This window comes from Scyliorhinus torazame, chromosome 18 (genome assembly GCF_047496885.1).
Source record: "Scyliorhinus torazame isolate Kashiwa2021f chromosome 18, sScyTor2.1, whole genome shotgun sequence".
Classification (NCBI taxonomy): Eukaryota; Metazoa; Chordata; class Chondrichthyes; order Carcharhiniformes; family Scyliorhinidae; genus Scyliorhinus; species Scyliorhinus torazame.
In genome coordinates this window covers 147851620-147869887 of record NC_092724.1, presented here as the reverse complement: position 1 = coordinate 147869887, position 18268 = coordinate 147851620, and the positions used below count along the sequence as shown (strand labels likewise).

Genomic DNA, 18268 nt, shown 5'->3' with positions numbered 1-18268 from the left:
GGGCAATTTATCATGGCCAATCCACCTAACTGGCACAGCTTTGGACTGTGGGAGGAAACCGGTGCACCCGGAGGAAACCCACGCACACACGGGGAGGATGTGCAGACTCCGCACAGACAGTGACCCAAGTCGGAATCGAACCTGGGACCCTGGAGCTGTGAAGCAATTATGCTATCCACAATGCTACCGTGCTGCCCCCATATACTCCTTGCTCCTTCAAATAGTGCGCAGGAGCCTTTAACTGCAGTGCCACAGCAGGCCAATGTGTTCTTGGTTTAATGTGCGACCAGAAAATTGGCACCTCAGTACTTGCTTAGCACGTGGCGAGATATACTGAGAATGTATGTTGTGTACAACTTTTCATAGCTTTTCAAAGAAATTACTTGATTGCCGCAAATTTGACCTGGACGAGCAGATATTTTTAAGGGAAAATTAGCAAGAGATTTGAAACAAGAAAATATTGGGCATTAGAATTAATTTTAAGTGGGCTGAGCGATCCCCTTTTGTGCTGTCACATTCCTGCTTTGATGCAATGAGCATCCTAGCATTACAAAATGTAACGTCTGCTCTCTGCAAATTGTTTTGGAGGCAACGGTTGTCTTTTGAAAGGGGTTTGTGTTTTTTTTTTAATATTTCCCCGAAGGCCAACAAATTTGGTTGGTTATTCCACAGTTTTCAGGAGCATTGTCTTCATAATGTTTCCTTTTTATTTGAGCATAAATGCATTTTTGAAAGAGACTACTTAACTGGTGATGTATTTTATGTGTTCAAAGTATGGGCTAAAATCTATTCAAGATGCCTATTTTGACAAGTTAAACTTTGGTACAAAGCTCAAAATAGCAATTTTAAATGTGTTTTAAGCTTGGAGCAGAAAATATCAGCCCTCCCTTAAAGGCTGTCTGTATCTAATTTTTCTTCCAAGTAAGTTTGGAATATAATTTAGGTGGCTTTCTTGATTTTATTTAATGAGAGAAATTGCAGGAATTCTGTCTGTTTTTTTTTTTTAAATTAGACGGCTTTCCTGTGTGAGTTTCTTCAGAATTGCTGCAAAGATTCCTGGATCAGTGAAGTCATCAATTTTTTAAGCAAATGTTTTTTTTTTTCCAACTTATATTTTCGGAACAGCACGTGATTCAAAGGAAATACCAGGACACGGTACTGGGAATGACCCAGTGGAATTGTAGGAATATTCCAGCTCAAATAGTCTCCCAACACAAATCTACATTTGTCGGGTCACCTTTTGAAATAATACAACAATGGCAAGCTAGAGAACGCAGTATAGAGGGATGAATGTGGCCATTCATATTGTTAAGATTTGCAAATGGTTATCGCAATGACCGTTGCTGTAAAATGATCTGAGACTTGTTTTGTAATAGGCATTGTAATGGTGGAATCTCTGTTTGTGGTCAGTACTGAAAAGAACAAAGTGCTTCTTCACAGTAGCAGCTTCAGAGGAACTGCTCCCTAAGTTTTGCTGAGGAACTGCAGATACATTGAGGGCAACAGCCACTATGCTAAAGGGCCAACGTTCTCCCGGGACCACGTTTTTCATCCACTGGAGGATGGTCAAAATGTTGCAGGGTTAAATTTACTCTGTCACTGCACTCGAATAAGCAGGCCAGTTAGATTCAACTTAAATAATTTTGTGACTTTGCAAGCGTACGGTGGAATACAAGTGTACCTGTACTTCATATGTTTGTTTGAAACCACATTCTTCACGATTTCACAGGAGATGTTGTAACAAGTCTTGCAACACCAGGTTAAAGTCCAATAGGTTTATTTGCAATCATGAGCTCTCGGAGCGTAGCTCCTTCATTAGGTGAAGGAGCTGCGCGCCGAAAGCTGGTGATTGCAAACAAGCCTGTTGGACTTTAAGCTGGTGTTGTAAGACTTCTTACTGTGCCCACCTCAATCCAACGCCGGCATCTCCATATCTGGAGCCATTAACTAAGACAATGAAGGACCTTCAGATGAAGGCATGTTGTGTGCTGTTATCCCAGGTGTAATTTCAAGACCACCGTCTCTCCAAGTTTTGGTCCATGTAGAGATTCCAGTGCTGCTTGTCTGTTCCATAAATTAAGGCCCAATGAGAGATTGTTACTATTGTTACTCACATTTGGCAATTCCCCCTCCCAACACAAATGATGCAACCTTTGATTTCAAAATGTGATATTTTTAAATTACACTTGTTCTACTGGTGCCACATTGTCGCAAAAAGGAACGGGGTAAAATGAATAATTTGACCAGTAGATTGTATAATAATAATAATAATCTTGTCACAAGTATGAAGTTACTGTGAAAAGCCCCTAGTCGCCACATTCTGGCGCCTGTTCGGGTAAGCCGGTATGGGAATTGAGCCAGCGCTGCTGGATTTGTTCTGCATTACAAACCCACTGAGCTAAACCGGCCCATATATCATCTGTGAAAAGAATTGGTTTGATGAGCCAAACAATGCTTTCGGCTTGGAGTGGTATTTATAATGAGAAACAGAAAATGCGAGCAATACTCAGCAGGCCTGGCGGCATCTGTGGAGACGCAACGAGAGTTAACGTTTCCGCTCAAGGCTGCTGTTCGTGACTTCAGTGGTGAACGGGTTAAGTGTACCTGAGGTTTCGGCAAATGCACTTATTCCATTTGCTTGGCTTTGGCTGGCATCCATCCCTTCAGCTGGAAGGAGATTTGAATGCAGCAGGAATGCAAGGTTCCAGCGTGAAGATTGCATGTATTCTGAAAGAAAGTCAGGTGCATCAAAATATTGGACCTGCACTCTGACTGACAACAGTGCTGTAAGTTACACAGATCTAAATGGGAAGCTTATCTTTTCAGCTATTGTGTCAACAGAAAGCCCTTCATAATTCTAAGATGAATGGGCAGTGAGCAATATAAACAACAGAAAATCTCTTGCTCAGTGTTTGAAGCTTTGGAGAATATTAAAACCTGCATGGATATTTGTCCCCTCCATTTTCAAAATGTAACCTGATTGATGTATTTCCAGCTCATGAAATTTTCCAATTATTTGCCAACTGTTGTACATTACTAAACAAAAACATGACCTTTAATGACCTTGGTCGCATATAATATTAATCAATTCCTGCCTGGAAATTCATCCAAATCCTTGGAAGAAATAGTGCTAAATACTTGTATTGAATGACTAAATAAAACATTGTGATTTGCTAGTTTAGAGACTGCCAACATGAGATGGTGACTAGCAACACGCAATAGAACCTCAAAATACCGTTCTTAAATAATTGAGTTGAGCTGACTGCAGGGATATGGATTTGAGATTTATGCTTTTAAATAAATAAGAGAAAACAAAATGTAATTTTTGCTTAAAGTGTTGTTACACTTTCGAAGCACAGTGCTCACAATCCCCTCCTTACAAACAGGTATGTTCATCAACCTTTTATCACAGAAAGCAAACCTCGGTCTGTACTCTTAAATTCAAAACCTTTTCAACTTACAAAAGTGGGTTTCCACATTTGAAAAAAAAAAAATCATAAGGTTATAAAGACCAAATTCTTCCAGCTTTGCAAGTTGCTCATTTGATCTTCTGAGACCGTTCCTATAAAAAAAATCCAAGTACTGTGAACCTCAGCTATTCCCTGTGGACAGAATCCAAAGCAAATAGTCTCTCCATCTTTCACTGGAAAATTAGATTCCGAAAATAAAGTCCCCACGAAGTACATTTTCCACAGATATCTCAAAACACAAATGAATTAGGAGCATTTCATTGATGGACAACTGTGTTTCAGCCATTTGAAGTCCAAAATCTTGATGGATTGTCAGTGTGAGAAGGTGAGTTCTAAACGCTATGAATGCATAGAGCATCTAAATCTTTACTGCGATGGGGTATGACCGGTGAATGTAGATGAGACACCAATCTGTGTAACTCAGTATATTGGAAACAACAAAGTACCTGAAGATTTGGATCACTGGTGCTATTGAGTGCTTGAGCTGGAAAATAAATCACCACATGCTCCTAATGAAACATGCATTGATGGCCAGGGCGATAACACAGGTGTGCCTTTTGTAAGCCGGAAATATAAAGGACAGAATTTTCCAGCTCTTCCTGATGGTATGATCTTCCCCTCCCGCCGAAGTCGACCCACACATGACGGGTTCCTCATCAGTGGGACCCTGAGCCATGCAAATTGCCATTGGCTTCTGCGGGCCTGGAAGATCCGGTTAGCGGCCAATAGCTTGCCAAATCTGCCATGGGGGAGCTGGAAAGTCCAGGCCAAAGATTGGGCTGGTCATGACATCAAGCAGACTCTAAGACTGGTACAAAATATACTGTGGATGCTGCAAATCAGAAAGAAAATCCGAAAATGCTGGCTACCGTCTAAAATCGTTGGACTCATTGTTAAGACCAGGAGGCTATAAGGTGCCCAGTCTAAAGATGGTGCCATTTCTTGAGCTTGCATTGAACTCAATACAATAGATATGGAGTACTGACCGCAGAATGGGGAAGCAATATTCACATGGAGATGGAGGAGGGTGCTTAATAGATTGTCCAACCCATCAAGGTAATTTCACAATTACTTGTCCCTGTATTTCAACAAGGAGGTGCTCACTAAACTGTGCCACCTCCTACAACAGAACCTGAAACCTCGCAGCTGGAGGTGGACGGTGGTGGTTCCAATGGAAGTAGAGGCCATCTTTACGCTAAATTTCTGCACAAGTAGATCCTTCCAGGCTGGAGAGGAGGACATCAGCAACAGCTCGCAGTTTGCTAGGAGCGCCTCTCAGTGGCATGTGAGGACACTTCATCATGTCCTCACTGACCAGAGAGAAATACAAGGAGATAACACATGAAGCTGGCAGGCTTCCCTGTGGTTCTGGGTGTAATTGACAGCACACATGTGGCTTTGTAGGCCCCACATGTTAATGGGGTGATGTTGCATAAATACAAGAGATTTGACTCCTTTAATGTCCAGTTGGAGTGCAACCATGACCAGTCGACCCACTTGGTGAATTCCTGCTGCCTTGGTAGTAGTCATGGTGCTTTTATCCTGTGGCGGTCCAAATTGGCACTATCATGAAGAAACAGTTGGTGGCAGCTGGATATCAAGGCATACCCGCTATATATCAGGCTAATGACTCACCTCTGCACAGCAAACACCAGGGATATTTTGGAGCAAAGCAGTGGCCTTTTTACAGCCTCCTCCACCGCCCCCCCCCCCCCCCCCCCCCACACCCTCCCCCCCAGTACTCAACAGACTATGTGTCCAAGCTCAGGGTGCTCTGCTGAGCTCTGCATAACCTAGTTGTCACGAGGGTGTGTCTGAAGAGCAGATTGCTGGACTACGATATCCTGCATACCACTTTGAGCACTGGGATCGGCAACCTTGATGGACTTAAATGGCAACTAAAATAACCTCTGTCTGAGCTTCCAGCAACTCCCTATCCTCTCAGCATCCACTCTGTCAATTTCCTTCACGATCTTGTACATTTCAGCTCCATCGCCTCTCATTATTCTAAACTCAAATGGATACAGACCCAACTTGTCTAACTTTCCCTCATAGCATAATCTGCCAATCCTATGAATCAGTCGCACAAACCTTCTCTAAACTGCTTCTAATGCTATTATATCCTTTCTCAAATAAACTGCATAGCACTCCAGATGTGGTCTCGGCAGCGTCCTATACAAAATGTCCCTACTTCAATATTCTATTCCCCAAGCGACAACATTCCATTTACCTTCCTAATCATTTGCTGTACCTGCATTCTAACGTTTCCTAATTCACGCACCAGGAAATCCAAGTCTCTCCTGTACTGCAGAACCGTGCAATCTTTCTACATTTAAACAATATGCTGATTTTCTATCCTTCCCCGGTTCGCTTCCCGCCTTGGGTCACTGTCTGTGCAGAGGCTGCTCGTGCTCCCTGTGTCTGCGTGGGTTTCCTCCAGGTGCTCCGGTTTCCTCCCACAGCCCAAAGATGTGCAGGTTAGGTGGATTGGCCATGCTAAATTTCCCTTAAGTGTCCAAAAAAGGGGTGGGGTTACAGGGATCAGTGGTGTCGGCTTAGATAGGGTTCTCTTTCCAGATGCCGGTGCAGACTCGATTGACCAAATGTCCTCCTTCTGCACTGTAGATTCTATGATTTTATCCTGTGACACATCACTGGTGCCAACCCAAAAATGAACCATTTATCCATGCTCTCTGCTTTCTATTGTATTAATAATAATCTTTATTGTCACAAGTAAGCTTACATTACCACTGCAATGAAGTTACTATGAAAAGCCCATAGTTGCCACATTGTGGCACCTGTTCGGGTAGACAGAGGGAGAATTCAGAATGTCCAAATTACCTAACAACATGTCTTTAGGACTTGTGGGAGGAAACCGGAGCAGCCGGAGCAATCCCACGCACACACGGGGAGAACATGCAGACTCCACACAGACAGTGACCCAAGCTGGGAATCGAACCTGGGACCCTGGAGCTGTGAAGCAACAGTGCTATCCACTGTGCTAGCCAACCAACCTGCTATCCATGATAATATGTGACTCCCTAAACCCTGAGTTCTTATTTTGTGTAGTAACCTTTGATATGACATCTTATCAAACACCTTTTGGAAATCCAAGTGTACCACATCTGATAGTTTCCCCTTATCCATGTTACTTCTACTTCCTCAAAGAGCTCCAATAAATTAGCCAAACGTGCTTTCCTTTTCACAAAACCATGTTGACTCTGCCGAATTGCTTTAAGATTCCCCAAGGATTTCCTAGATGAGGTTCATCACGTCATGATGATTTATCTGCCTTGAATTCTAATAGTTTTCTCAGCACCCTTCCTTAGTGCCTGAAATAGTTTTTAAATTCCTCCTTGTCTTTGATCTCTTGATTTACATCTGGGATGTTATTTGTGACTTCCACAGTGAAGACCGACACAAAATATCTGTTCGGTACTTCTGCTATTTCCTTATCTTCCATTGTTAATTCCCCAGACTCACTTTCTAGAGAACCCAAGCTCAATTTAGTTATTCTTTTGCTTTTTAAATATGTTGTCAGGTTCATGTAAAAAGCATTTCCTCAAAGTTCTCTATGAACAAAGAATTTGTATATGTAACCCTCTTTTTAATTTGTGAGTGGTTCAATTTAACCCAGCAAAACAAGCTTTAGCCTTGAACAAGATGAAGGTTAGTTTATGACAGAAACTACTGCTGAAAGTTCCTTGGGTAAAAGTAATAGTTAATAACTGAAATACAGATGCACAAATTAAAATAAAGGTGGAGAGACACAAAGGTAAGATTTCAAATCTGCAAAATATAACAATCTTTATTGTCACAAGTAGGCTTACATTAACACTGAAATGAAGTTATTGTGAAACTCCCCTCATCGCCACACTCCGGCACCTGTTCGGGTACACTGAGGGAGAATTCAGAATGTCCAATTCACCTAATAGCACGTCTTTCGGGACTTGTGGGAGGAAACCGGAGCACCCGGAGGAAACCCATGCAGACACAGGGAGAATGTGCGGACTCTGCAAAGACAGTGACCCAAGCCGGGAATCAAACCCGGGACCCTGGTGCTGTGAAGCAACAGTGCTAAGCACTGTAGGCCTGCTGCTTGACTTCCTTCTTTCCGAAGTGAAGGAGCTGAAACCTGAGGTTTGGGTTAAGCACCTGTGATGGTTTCTGCAGTGGAAGTGTTAGAATTTGCCTTTGCAAGTGGATTCAATACGCAGAACAGGTTCTGGGAGCGAGCGAATGCTCCTGTTTTCAATTTTAAGGGACTGCAGATGATTGGCAGTTTGATTGATTGAATATAGCAGGCTAACAACTGTTTTTGGACACCTTCCTCATCCACCCCTTGTTGAGAAGCAGTTTCAAGGCATACCTCTCTCTTGATGTTCAAGATGGTTCTCTCTTTAGGCAGCTTCCAACCTTTCATTATAGTTTAAACCAAAGAATGCTGCTCCCAAGCTGATGAATCAAACAATTATATTGGGTAGTGACCATTCAAACAGCCTTTCTCCCACCTGGAGTTCTTTTTTAGCTTTCCATTAATGTCCTTATCAATCTTTTGTTCAGCAAGTGAGAGGATTTCATTTATACTTGTGGAACACTCATTGAATTTGAAAATGCCTTTCTTGCGATAAACAGTTTGAGAAGGTTTTGGAATCAACACTGAAAGGTGCCAAGTTGCCTTCTCACACATCCCTTTTCTGAACAAAGGCTTTTTCAAAGTTTTTTTTTAGCAAACATTTGCTTTTCAAACAGTTGTCCGTAAAACTCTATAATAACGTAACTACACATTTGTGATAACTTGTAGAAACTCTTGCTATCTGTTTCTATATTTCTAGCCAAGGTTCTCTCTTACGCAGACGGCCTTACAGAATGTTCCCTCGTGCAGTCTAGGATTATTAATTTATTTTGAAGAGAGCTTAATTCTGACATACTCAGTTCATGACTATAAATATATTGGCCATTCGGAAAGTCCAGTTAGAAGAGACAGCTTACTATTCATTGGCTGTTATTTTGCAGAGTGCTAATAATTCCAAACCTGAGGCCATTTATCATATATCCAGTCCTGAATGATGCCTCTTTCTTGTTAAACTATGTGGTAACTTGGCCACAAGAAAGGTAGTTGCATGTGTTGGAAATGTAAAATCTTCTTTACTTCAGAAAACATTAAGGTAATAATACAGCTTGGCTTCAGACACCAGCAGTTAAACACAACTATACACAAGCTCCTCGTGACTAAACTGAAACCCTCGCAAGCCTGCGCTCCCGATTGATGTCACAAGCGCACTTTTATTAAAGACATCCATACACATAATCAAATACGAAGATGCTTATCAAAACATTATTAACACATGCTATATCACATCCCCATTAAATTTCAATTCCCCTGAAGGAAAAGCAACAAACAACATAACACACATGTCGCAACTAATACGTCAGTCTTTCAGGAACTCTGACTATACTGTGATATGCACAGAACCACTGGTGACTCAGGAAACACAAGTGAGTCTTGGTTCAGTTGGGCTGGACTCGAGGGCACAGAAGTAGGATTGGTTGTCAGTGAGAGGAAGCCCTTCAACCTTTCAGCGTCGACTGGATGCCCCTGAGCAACAGGAACCACTTCCTCTTGAATTTCCACAGCAACATTTCCTTCTGCCATGTGATCCGGAAACTTAGTTCTCTCAGAGTCTTGGCATAGGCAAATGTGATTGTGATATCTGCAGATGACCCTTCCAGTCATCAGCTTCACCACTAACGACACTGGACCACTTTGGTTCAGAATAACTCCAGGCAGCCATCGTTGGTTGCTGTCAAAATTCCTGACATCGACAATCATCTGGATCGAAATGTCTCTTTTTAGCGTGGTAGTCAGGCCTCTCCCTTCAGCTTTTCTTGTCTCCTTCCCGCTCTCGTTGATTGTAGCAGATTCAGGTGAGACTTTGGCTTCCTACTAATCAGCATTTCAGCCAGTGAAAATCCTGTTGCCATTTGTGGCGGGATATGGCACTGAAACAAGCACCGTGAGAGCTTAGTTCCCAAAGTACCGCCTGCTATTCTCTTCAGTCCTTCTTTCAGTGTCTGAACAGCTCGCTCTGCTAAACTATTCAACGCTGGATGAAAAAGAACAGTACACACATGGTTTATTCCATTTCTTTGCATAAACCCTTGGAAAATAATCACCTCTAAACATTGTCCCATTATCAGAAACAAGAGAATCTGGTAAGCCGCAAGTCGCAAAAACTTGGCGTAGCTTCTCTATTATAAATGAGCCATCCTCATGCCCTGAGAATCTTCCAGAGTCACCTTAAAAGTTAGCTTGGTTTTCCCCAATAAACAACGCTGTACGCTGTCTTCATTAATGTCACAGATCTATCTGTCCTGGAGCATATCCTCTAACACTGCCTCAAACTCCAGTGTTCAGAGTGTTGACGCACTTCAGCAACAAAAGCAGCTATAGACTGTCCTGCCTTTCGAAAATGACGATGGAACTTTAAACGTTGGACAGTCATGAAGGGCTTAGGATAATGATTCTAAACGAGTGCAAAAAAAACCTCCCCAAATGAAATGTCCCCCGATTTCTGTGGTGTTGCTAAATTCCTCATTAGCTTGCAAGACTTTGCCCCTCCCACACACACACGTGCTTTTTAGCCTCATCTGCAATTCCATTTACCAGAAAAAAGTCCCAATCTTTCCACATACTCGGTCTAGTCCTCCTGCCCTTCCACAAGCTAATTGATTGTCCCGAATATAGTCATCACCACCAACCACATTGCAAACTAGCTACTCACTGTACAAAACTTTGTTGCCGTGCTGCACCTCAAATTTATTCTTGTCCTTTTAAGTCCTCGTTGCCAGAAAGATGTGACCATAAGAAAGGTAGTCAAATGCATCGTAAAAGTTAAATCTTCTTTTACTTCAGAAAACATTGAGGCAATAATACAGTTTGGCTTCAGATACCAGTAGCAGCTAAACACGCACTCCGCCTGACTAAACTGAAAGCCCGTGTTCCTGATGATGTCACACGTGCACGCACACTTTTGTTAAAGACATCCGTAAATGCAATCAAATAGGAAGATAATTATTAAAACACTCTTTGTGACAAACTATTTCAAGCCATCTTTAGTGGACTTGCTTCTTCATTCGCCACTGTGGCTTTCTGAGCTCTGAGGTGGCACCTATAAGAGGAGCTCCTGACTTAAAGCCTGCATCAACACAAATGAAACAGCTACCTGATGCACTCTGGGCCAAATCTAATTGTTGTTACCTATCTCAATTGAGGCTATTGGGTCCAAACTTAAGTACATATTGAATTGATATTCACTATACTGCCTTCCCCTCTTAAAGAAGAATGTTCTTTTAATAGAATTGGCTCGCTTTTATTCGGCATGAATATTAAGTGTTAAGGTGGTCGATGGAGTTAAGGTACAGATCAGCCAAGATTTAATGGCATTACAAATCAGACGCACGTGCTGAATGGCTCTATTCCTATGTTCCTAAATGGGGCATGTCAAGACTCCAGAGTCACGCAGAGCAGGCAGTTCTGAGGTTCAGTGCCCCAAGTCTGAGGTGGAGTTTGTTGATTTCCACCTTTAGCTGCAGAGGCCCCTGGATTAAAGATTGGAAGACCAGCTGATGTTCCTGCCCTGCCACTGTTGAGTAATTGGTGTGATAGTCTGATTGGGAGCGGAATCAGGCTCACTTTAATTGGCTGCTGTGACTTTATTGAGGACTATACAAATAGTGGTCACAGGCTAGATAATGCCTTGACTGGAACTGCACTCCGGCAATGAGTCAGTGCTGTCAGGAGAAGGAAGACATTGGTGGAGTCTAAAAAGAAACAAGTTATTTTGCTCCTGAATTGCTGAGACGGGGCTCGTGTGTTATCTGTCGATAGCATCTTACGCAAACAAATAGCCCTTCCTGATTGGACAGCAACTATTTAGAATAGCTTTCAACTGTTCCAGTAAAATCATGCCCTTATCTTAATTCATTTAGAATTTATTGGGTGTTTTTCACAATTGGGTAGGGGAAAAAGTATCACAAAATGGTGAACAAGATACAACCAAGAGCAGTTCGGAAAATGAGGAAAAAAAATAACTTCATAAATATTTCCGATCTAGCTCCAAAGAATAAAAGTGCTTGAGATTTGAGAAACACACAAAAAGTTCTTGGCATAATGTAGAATGTTTTAAATAGATTGAGTTGTAACTATCTTAATGCATCCCATCTATGTAGTCGTGCAGTGATTTGTGTGCTGTCCTGACGCACAAGTTATGATTTATTCTATGGGTGCAGGAAGGGTGTATTCTTAAAGAACTGGGAAGAGGGATGATGTCATTTAGAAGTGCTTCACGCAATTGAGTGACCCAGTTGTAATGTCTAGAACAATTCATTAACATCTGCCTCAGTGATGGGGAAAATAAATCTTCACCAAGTAACACCATTAGCTCAAGCTCTTTATTTAAGGGCTTGAAGTAAAATAACTTATTTGAATTTTTCAGTAATGCTTGTTCTGTCTAGCTGTGATACCATTCGTTCTTAGGTTTGTGCATCTATAATGGAGTAGGTCAGAAGACTAACTCCCATGAAGAGGTTTTTTTTTCTACTTTTCCCTTTCTTTCCTTTATCACCCTTGCTGATATTGAATCCATGTGTGTTTCTATTACAGCCTGAAGAAAAATTCCAAAGACAGACCAACTTACTCAGAACTTATGGTAAGGACCAATTGACTAATTCTTACAAATCCTAAATTGTATTTCCCAATCTAGTGACAGGTTGCAATGTTGGAGTTGTTTGGAATTTAGTTAGCAGATTGAGTTGAGGGTAGTGAAGCTGCCGGACATCCCAAATTCTGTTCACTGATACATAGATACATAGAATTTACAGTGTAGAAGGAGGCCATTCGGCCCATCGAGTCTGCACCGGCTCTTGGAAAGAGAACCCTAGTTAAGCTCAAACCTCCACCCTATCCCCGTAACCCTGCAACCCCTTCTAACCTAAGGGCAATTTAGCATGGCCAATCCACCTAACCTGCACATCTTTGGACTGTGGGAGGAAACCGGAGCACCCGGAGGAAACCCACGCAGACACTGGGAGAATGTGCAGACTCCGCACAGACAGTGACCCAAGCAGGAATCGAACCTGGGACCCTGGCGCTGTGAAACCATAGTGCTAACCACTATACTCCCGTGCTGTCCATCTATTGGGAATGACTGTCTATATACTCCCCAGCCCACAGTCCTTTTTTAAAATATAAATTTAGAGTACCCAATTATTTATTTTTCCAATTAAGGGGCGATTTAGTGTGGCCAATCCACCTAACCTACACATCTTTTTGGGTTGTGGGGGTGAAACCCACGCAGACATGGGGAGAATATGCAAAATCCACACTGACAGTGACCCAGGGCCGGGATTCGAACCCGGGTCCTCAGCGCCGCAGTCTCAGTGCTATCCACTGCGCCACATGCCGCCCTAGCCCATAGTCCTTAAAGCTGTTGTTGGATGTCATCCCAATAAAGGTAAGTTTGTAAATAATAGTTAACCTGAATGTGGAATTGGAAGGTGCAAATTGCCAGTTTCTGATCAGCTCACTCTCCCGTTAGTTTCTGTGCATCTCCCCCTTCCCCCCCCCAATCACTTCCACCCCTTCCTCCCTTGGACAGTGAGTTAAAAATCCTCTTCACTGACGAGCTGCCTGGGGAGGCCAAGCAGATATCAGCAGCTCAGGGATGTGACGCAATATTAGGCCTGAGAATCAACATTGGGTGTGTCTTGAGCCTTGTTCCCAATTCACATCTGCATACTGGGACATTCTGGGCCAATTTCGAGACAATTGCGCTTGTGTACACACTACTTTTTTTCTAAAAGTCATTATCATTTATTTTTGGGAATTTGTGTGCCGTTCGGAATAGGTTATGGGATTGTTAGGAGTGGAGGCCTGTGTACTCATTTGCGTCATTCATTTGTTTGGGAATGGACCAGGCCTCAAATCAATTCTGTGCTAATTTGAGTTGTGGAATCCATTTTACTCACTAGTTGACCCTCCACTGCACCCACATGGTTCCAGAGTTGTGCCAGAATTATGTCTGAAATGCAGCATATGAAGGTGTTGGGCTGAGCATTAAATGGTAGTGGTTACATCATCATTGTGATTATATTTCCTACAGTTCACGCTGGGTGTGTTTATAGAGGTGTTTATTACTTCCTATTGCATCTGGATCAGTGCAAAAAGCTCATTTCTGATCGTGACTAGCAGCTTTCTGTCAACTAATGATAAATCAGCTTCCTGTCCTTGACCGCCTTCTAGATATTCGAAAGGGAATGAATGGCATCAAGAATATTGTTGGTTAAAGATCTATGATCTGAAGTGCACCCTCACAATTGGAGTTCCATGTGCATTGCTGCTGATCCTTGATTCTGTTCAGAAGTTAACGGGCGCGATTCTCCACTCCCGCGCCGGTTGGGAGAATCGCCTAGGTCGCCAAATTTTCCCACGACGCCGGTCCGACGCCCTCCCACGATCCACGGCAGCGGCCAGATCGGCACAATCGCGTTTTGCGCGGCGCGGGACAGTGAATTGCCCGAGACAGCCAAAATGGCGATTCACCGGTACCCCCGCGATTCTCCGGCCCGGATGGGCCGAGCGGCCTGCCCAAAACGGCGGGTTCCCCCCGGCGCCGTCCACACCTGGTCGCTGGGGGTGGGGCGAGGGGGATCCTGCACCGGGGGGGCCTCAAATGGGGTCTGGCCCGCGATCGGTGCCCACCGATTGTCGGGCCAGCCTCTCTGAAGGAGGACCTCCTTCCGCAGCCCCGCAAGATCCGTCAGACATCTTCTTGCGGGGCGGACTCGGAGAGGACGGCAATCACGCATGCGTGGGTTGGCGCCGGCCAACCCACGCATGCGTGGGTGACGCCAGTTATGCGGCGCCGGCCGTGTCATGTATGCGGCGCCACCTTTACGCGGCGCCAAGGCCTGGCGCGCGTAAATGACGCGGCGCCGCTCCTAGCCCATTATCGGGCCCTGAATCGGTCAGGATAAGGGCTGTTTCACGCCGTCGTGAACCTCGACGGCGTTCACGACGGCGCGAACACTCTGCCTCCATTTTGGAGAATCCCGCCCATTAATTTTGAATTGTAGCTCTATTGAATTTGGCAGCTGTGTCTACAGCTCAATGATTTATTTCATTGTCCCTTGACAGTGCCCAGTGTAGTTGGTTAGATGGTGAGTAGGTTTGAGAACATCATTGATATTTTTTGCTTTGAGCTTAAAACACACAAAAATCGGTGGTGTGATGAAAGCAAATAAGGTGCACAATAGCGTCGTGACATAAGCAAACCAGTGTCTTGTAAGAGTAGCCTTTGAGTGCCACTTGTGATGATGGAGAGTGCTCCTTTGCTCTTTCCGTATTACAAGTTAGCTCTGATTAACTCTTTGTGTACTGGCTGCGCTTTAAGAATTGTCAACATTATTGAGCTCTGCAGAAGCAGTTTGTTGGGCATTATTGGTTGTAAAGAGTGTATTATATATGGGTGAGCTGCACAGCCATCCCAGGTGAGGCAAGGCATTGATTTGCGGCTGAGTGTGAATATCTAAAAGTTGCTGTCTTGAGTCACACCACTCCACCATTACTGCCACAACATGCCAATGTACCTCTCATGCTCTGTTCTTTTCCCAAACCTGCTCCTCAAGCCAACTCATTACAAGTGTAAATACCCTTCTAACAACATTATAAGTGTAACTTCCCTGCCACGGAAAATTAATTATCACAAGTATGGAGACTCATTCAGGTCTCGCATTCTTCCATTAAAAACAATCACACTTTTCTTTTTAAGTGCATTTGGTGCAGTAAGGGTTAAAAGCCTGAGTTAGGATATCACTGCTGGAGTCATGTTTAAATGGTATGGAGCCAGGGTGCAATTAAGGCATCATAAAAAGCTTGGGCTAAAGCAGTTTTATTTGAATTTAGCGGGGGTTCCCTGTGGAAATAATTAGATTTCAGCTTGGTAAAATGATGTAATTACTGTGAGGAGCCAATGTATGAGGCATTTTTCAGAAAAGCAGCGTTTGTTTAGTTTAGATTGGAGCTGTGAGCAGAGGGCAAGCATTTAACTCTCACTGCAGTTCAGTTAAAGATTTGTCTGCAGACAGATTAGCAGTCTTTTCAAGCAGTTCAGACATGTCTGATTAGAAAGAGAACTGAAACAAGTTGAGAAACATCTTCTTAAGAAATACAGTCAGATTTTCTGCATGGTTCTGACAGGATTCAGGTCTTTTCTTTAAAACAGTCTCAGAGGACATCTCTGTAAAGCAGGAATTCCTGAGTGCTAAAGGTATTTAACAGTGGATTGAGAGCTGAGATGGTTTGTTGTTTGAGTGGGAATAAAGATAGCAGTTAAGGGTTGTTGTGTCGCTATTGATTAGCATTGTTTCAGGGGTAATTGATCGTAAGCTATTTTCTGATGTGATGTTAAAGATATTTTAATAATGTGTTAATAGTAAAGTTTGCTTTAATATCTCACATCCCTATTTATTCGTGACATCACTCCTGGAGCGAGGTATCCTTTCCTCATAATATTATAAAATTTAAAATAAAATATTGGGGTTTCTGTCCAGTATCCTAGCCATGTTGGGGGGTTAGGTCCGGGATTGTAATAAAAGTATTATTTTTCCTTTCTGTCTCCTTTTTTCTCATCCTCTCTATTAGCCCAATTTTTCATTCTCTTGATTTCTCTTTCTGTGTATGATTTGACATTGAATTCAGTCCACCCTCTTTTTCTGTCCTTCCTCAATTTATTTCCTAATTCTTAAACCTCGTTAGTTAAGGAGATACCCCATTGGTTACTACTCCAGGTCCCAGGTGCCCTCTTTCCTTCACTGCGCCATTATCAGTTCACACTTGTCACAACTTTGTGAACAAATGTGCTTTGAGCTGGAATGTGCGAGGGCAAGTCTAAACTAGTGGTAGATGTGGCCCTGCTTCTTCCGATCTCCACAGTGGAATCTGACTATCGTGGGTAGCATATTACCTACAATATCAGGCAGCTGATTTTCCTTTTTGATGGTGTTGGACACCGTGGGCGCGATTCTCCGCTCCCGCGCAGGTTGGGAGAATCGCCTGGGTCGACAAACTTTCCTGCGACGCAGGTCTGACGCCCTCCCGCGATTCACGGAAGCAGCCAGATCGGCACAATTGCGTTTTGCACGGCGCGGTGCAGTGAATTGCCCGAGACAGCCAAAATGGCGATTCACCGGTACCCCCGCGATTCTCCGGCCCGGATGGGCTGAGTGGCCTGCCCAAAACAGCGGGTTCCCCCCGGCGCCGTCCACACCTGGTCGCTGCCGGCGGGAACAGCGCGGGAACGCTGGGGGGGGGGGGCGGCCGGCGAGGGGGGGGATCCTGCACCGGGGGGGGCCTCAAATGGGGACTGGCCCGCGATCGGTGCCCACCGATCGTCGGGCCGGCCTCTCTGAAGGAGGACCTCCTTTCTTCCGCAGCCCCGCAAGATCCGTCAGACATTTTCTTGCGGGGCGGACCCGGAGAGGATGGCAACCACGCATGCGCGGGTTGCCGCCGGCCAACCCGCGCATGCGCGGGTGACGCCAGTTATGCGGCGCCGGCCGCGTCATGTATGCGGTAGCGCCTTTAGGCGGCGCCAAGGCCTGGCGCGCGTAAATGACTCGGCGCCGCTCCTAGTCCATTATCGGGCCCTGAATCGGTCGGGATCGGGGCCGTTTCGCGCCGTCGTGAACCTCGACGGCGTTCACGACGGCGCAAGCACTCTGCCTCCATTTCGGAGAATCCCGCCCCCTGTTACTTAAATGGGGAGTTTGTAGAGAAGGGGGGGAGCTTCTATTGGCTATTGTAAATAACCAATAGGGGTGCCACTGCCTCAGTGTCACAAACAGAAAGACAACTGTGCCCATAAAGAGACACCGTTAATTAATCAGTTTTCTAGATTAGAAGAGAATGACAGAGATACAGATTGTCCAATAAACCATGGAGCGCCTGCTGTTCATTTAACCTGTTACAGATCTATCGGCTAAATCATTGCACTCATAACTCTCAAACGTCAATGGGTGAACTTGAATTGAAATAAATGTTCAACCTGCCATGTTAAAATTGCTCTCGGATGTCTTCCACATTGCATTAAATATTCTGTAATATACATATATTTTTTAAAATAAATTAAAAAAAAAAAAAAAAAAAATTTAGAGTACCCAATTCATTTATTTCAATCATGGGCCAATTTAGCGTGGCCAATCCACCTAGCCTGCACATCTTTGGGTTGTGGGGACGAAGCCCACGCAGACACTGGGGGAATGTGCAAACTCCACACGCACACAAACTCCATCCGAGCCGAGATCGAACATGGGACCTCGTCGCCTTGAGGCAGCAGTGCTAACCACTGCACTACTGTGCTGCCCTTGTAATATATTTTGCACCCTTTGTTGAGGAAGTAAATTCCTCTATGTCACCGTCTCTTGTATCCGGCAGCAAATGGTAAATGACTGAGCTTCGAGATAACATTTTAACAACAAAATTAATTATTCCAAAGGAAAAAATTGTTTAAAGAAGGAAGAACTGGAATTGATGCAGGGCTTTTAACTTCAGACACCTAAGAGTGGTTTACAGGCAATGAAGGGTTTTTGAGATGTAGTCACTATTGTAATGTGGGAAACATGGCATCTAATTTGCACACAGCAAAGGGTAATGAGCTAAATATTAAATGAACAGGTTAAATTGGCAGAAGTGAAAACTTGGTTGGAGCTTGTTGAATATGTGTAACATCACCAGCAGT

The 18268-nt window shown here is 43.9% G+C and overlaps 1 protein-coding gene across 1 annotated transcript in view; it reads left to right on the top strand.

Moving 5' to 3' along the window:
• Window positions 1-18268, top strand: part of map2k6 (mitogen-activated protein kinase kinase 6) — a 157377-nt gene that overhangs the window by 127362 nt on the left and 11747 nt on the right. Inside the window, exon 11 of the mRNA XM_072483562.1 lies at window positions 12136-12181. Within this exon, the coding sequence (XP_072339663.1) occupies window positions 12136-12181 (46 nt within the window). The remainder of the gene's footprint in view (window positions 1-12135; window positions 12182-18268) is intronic.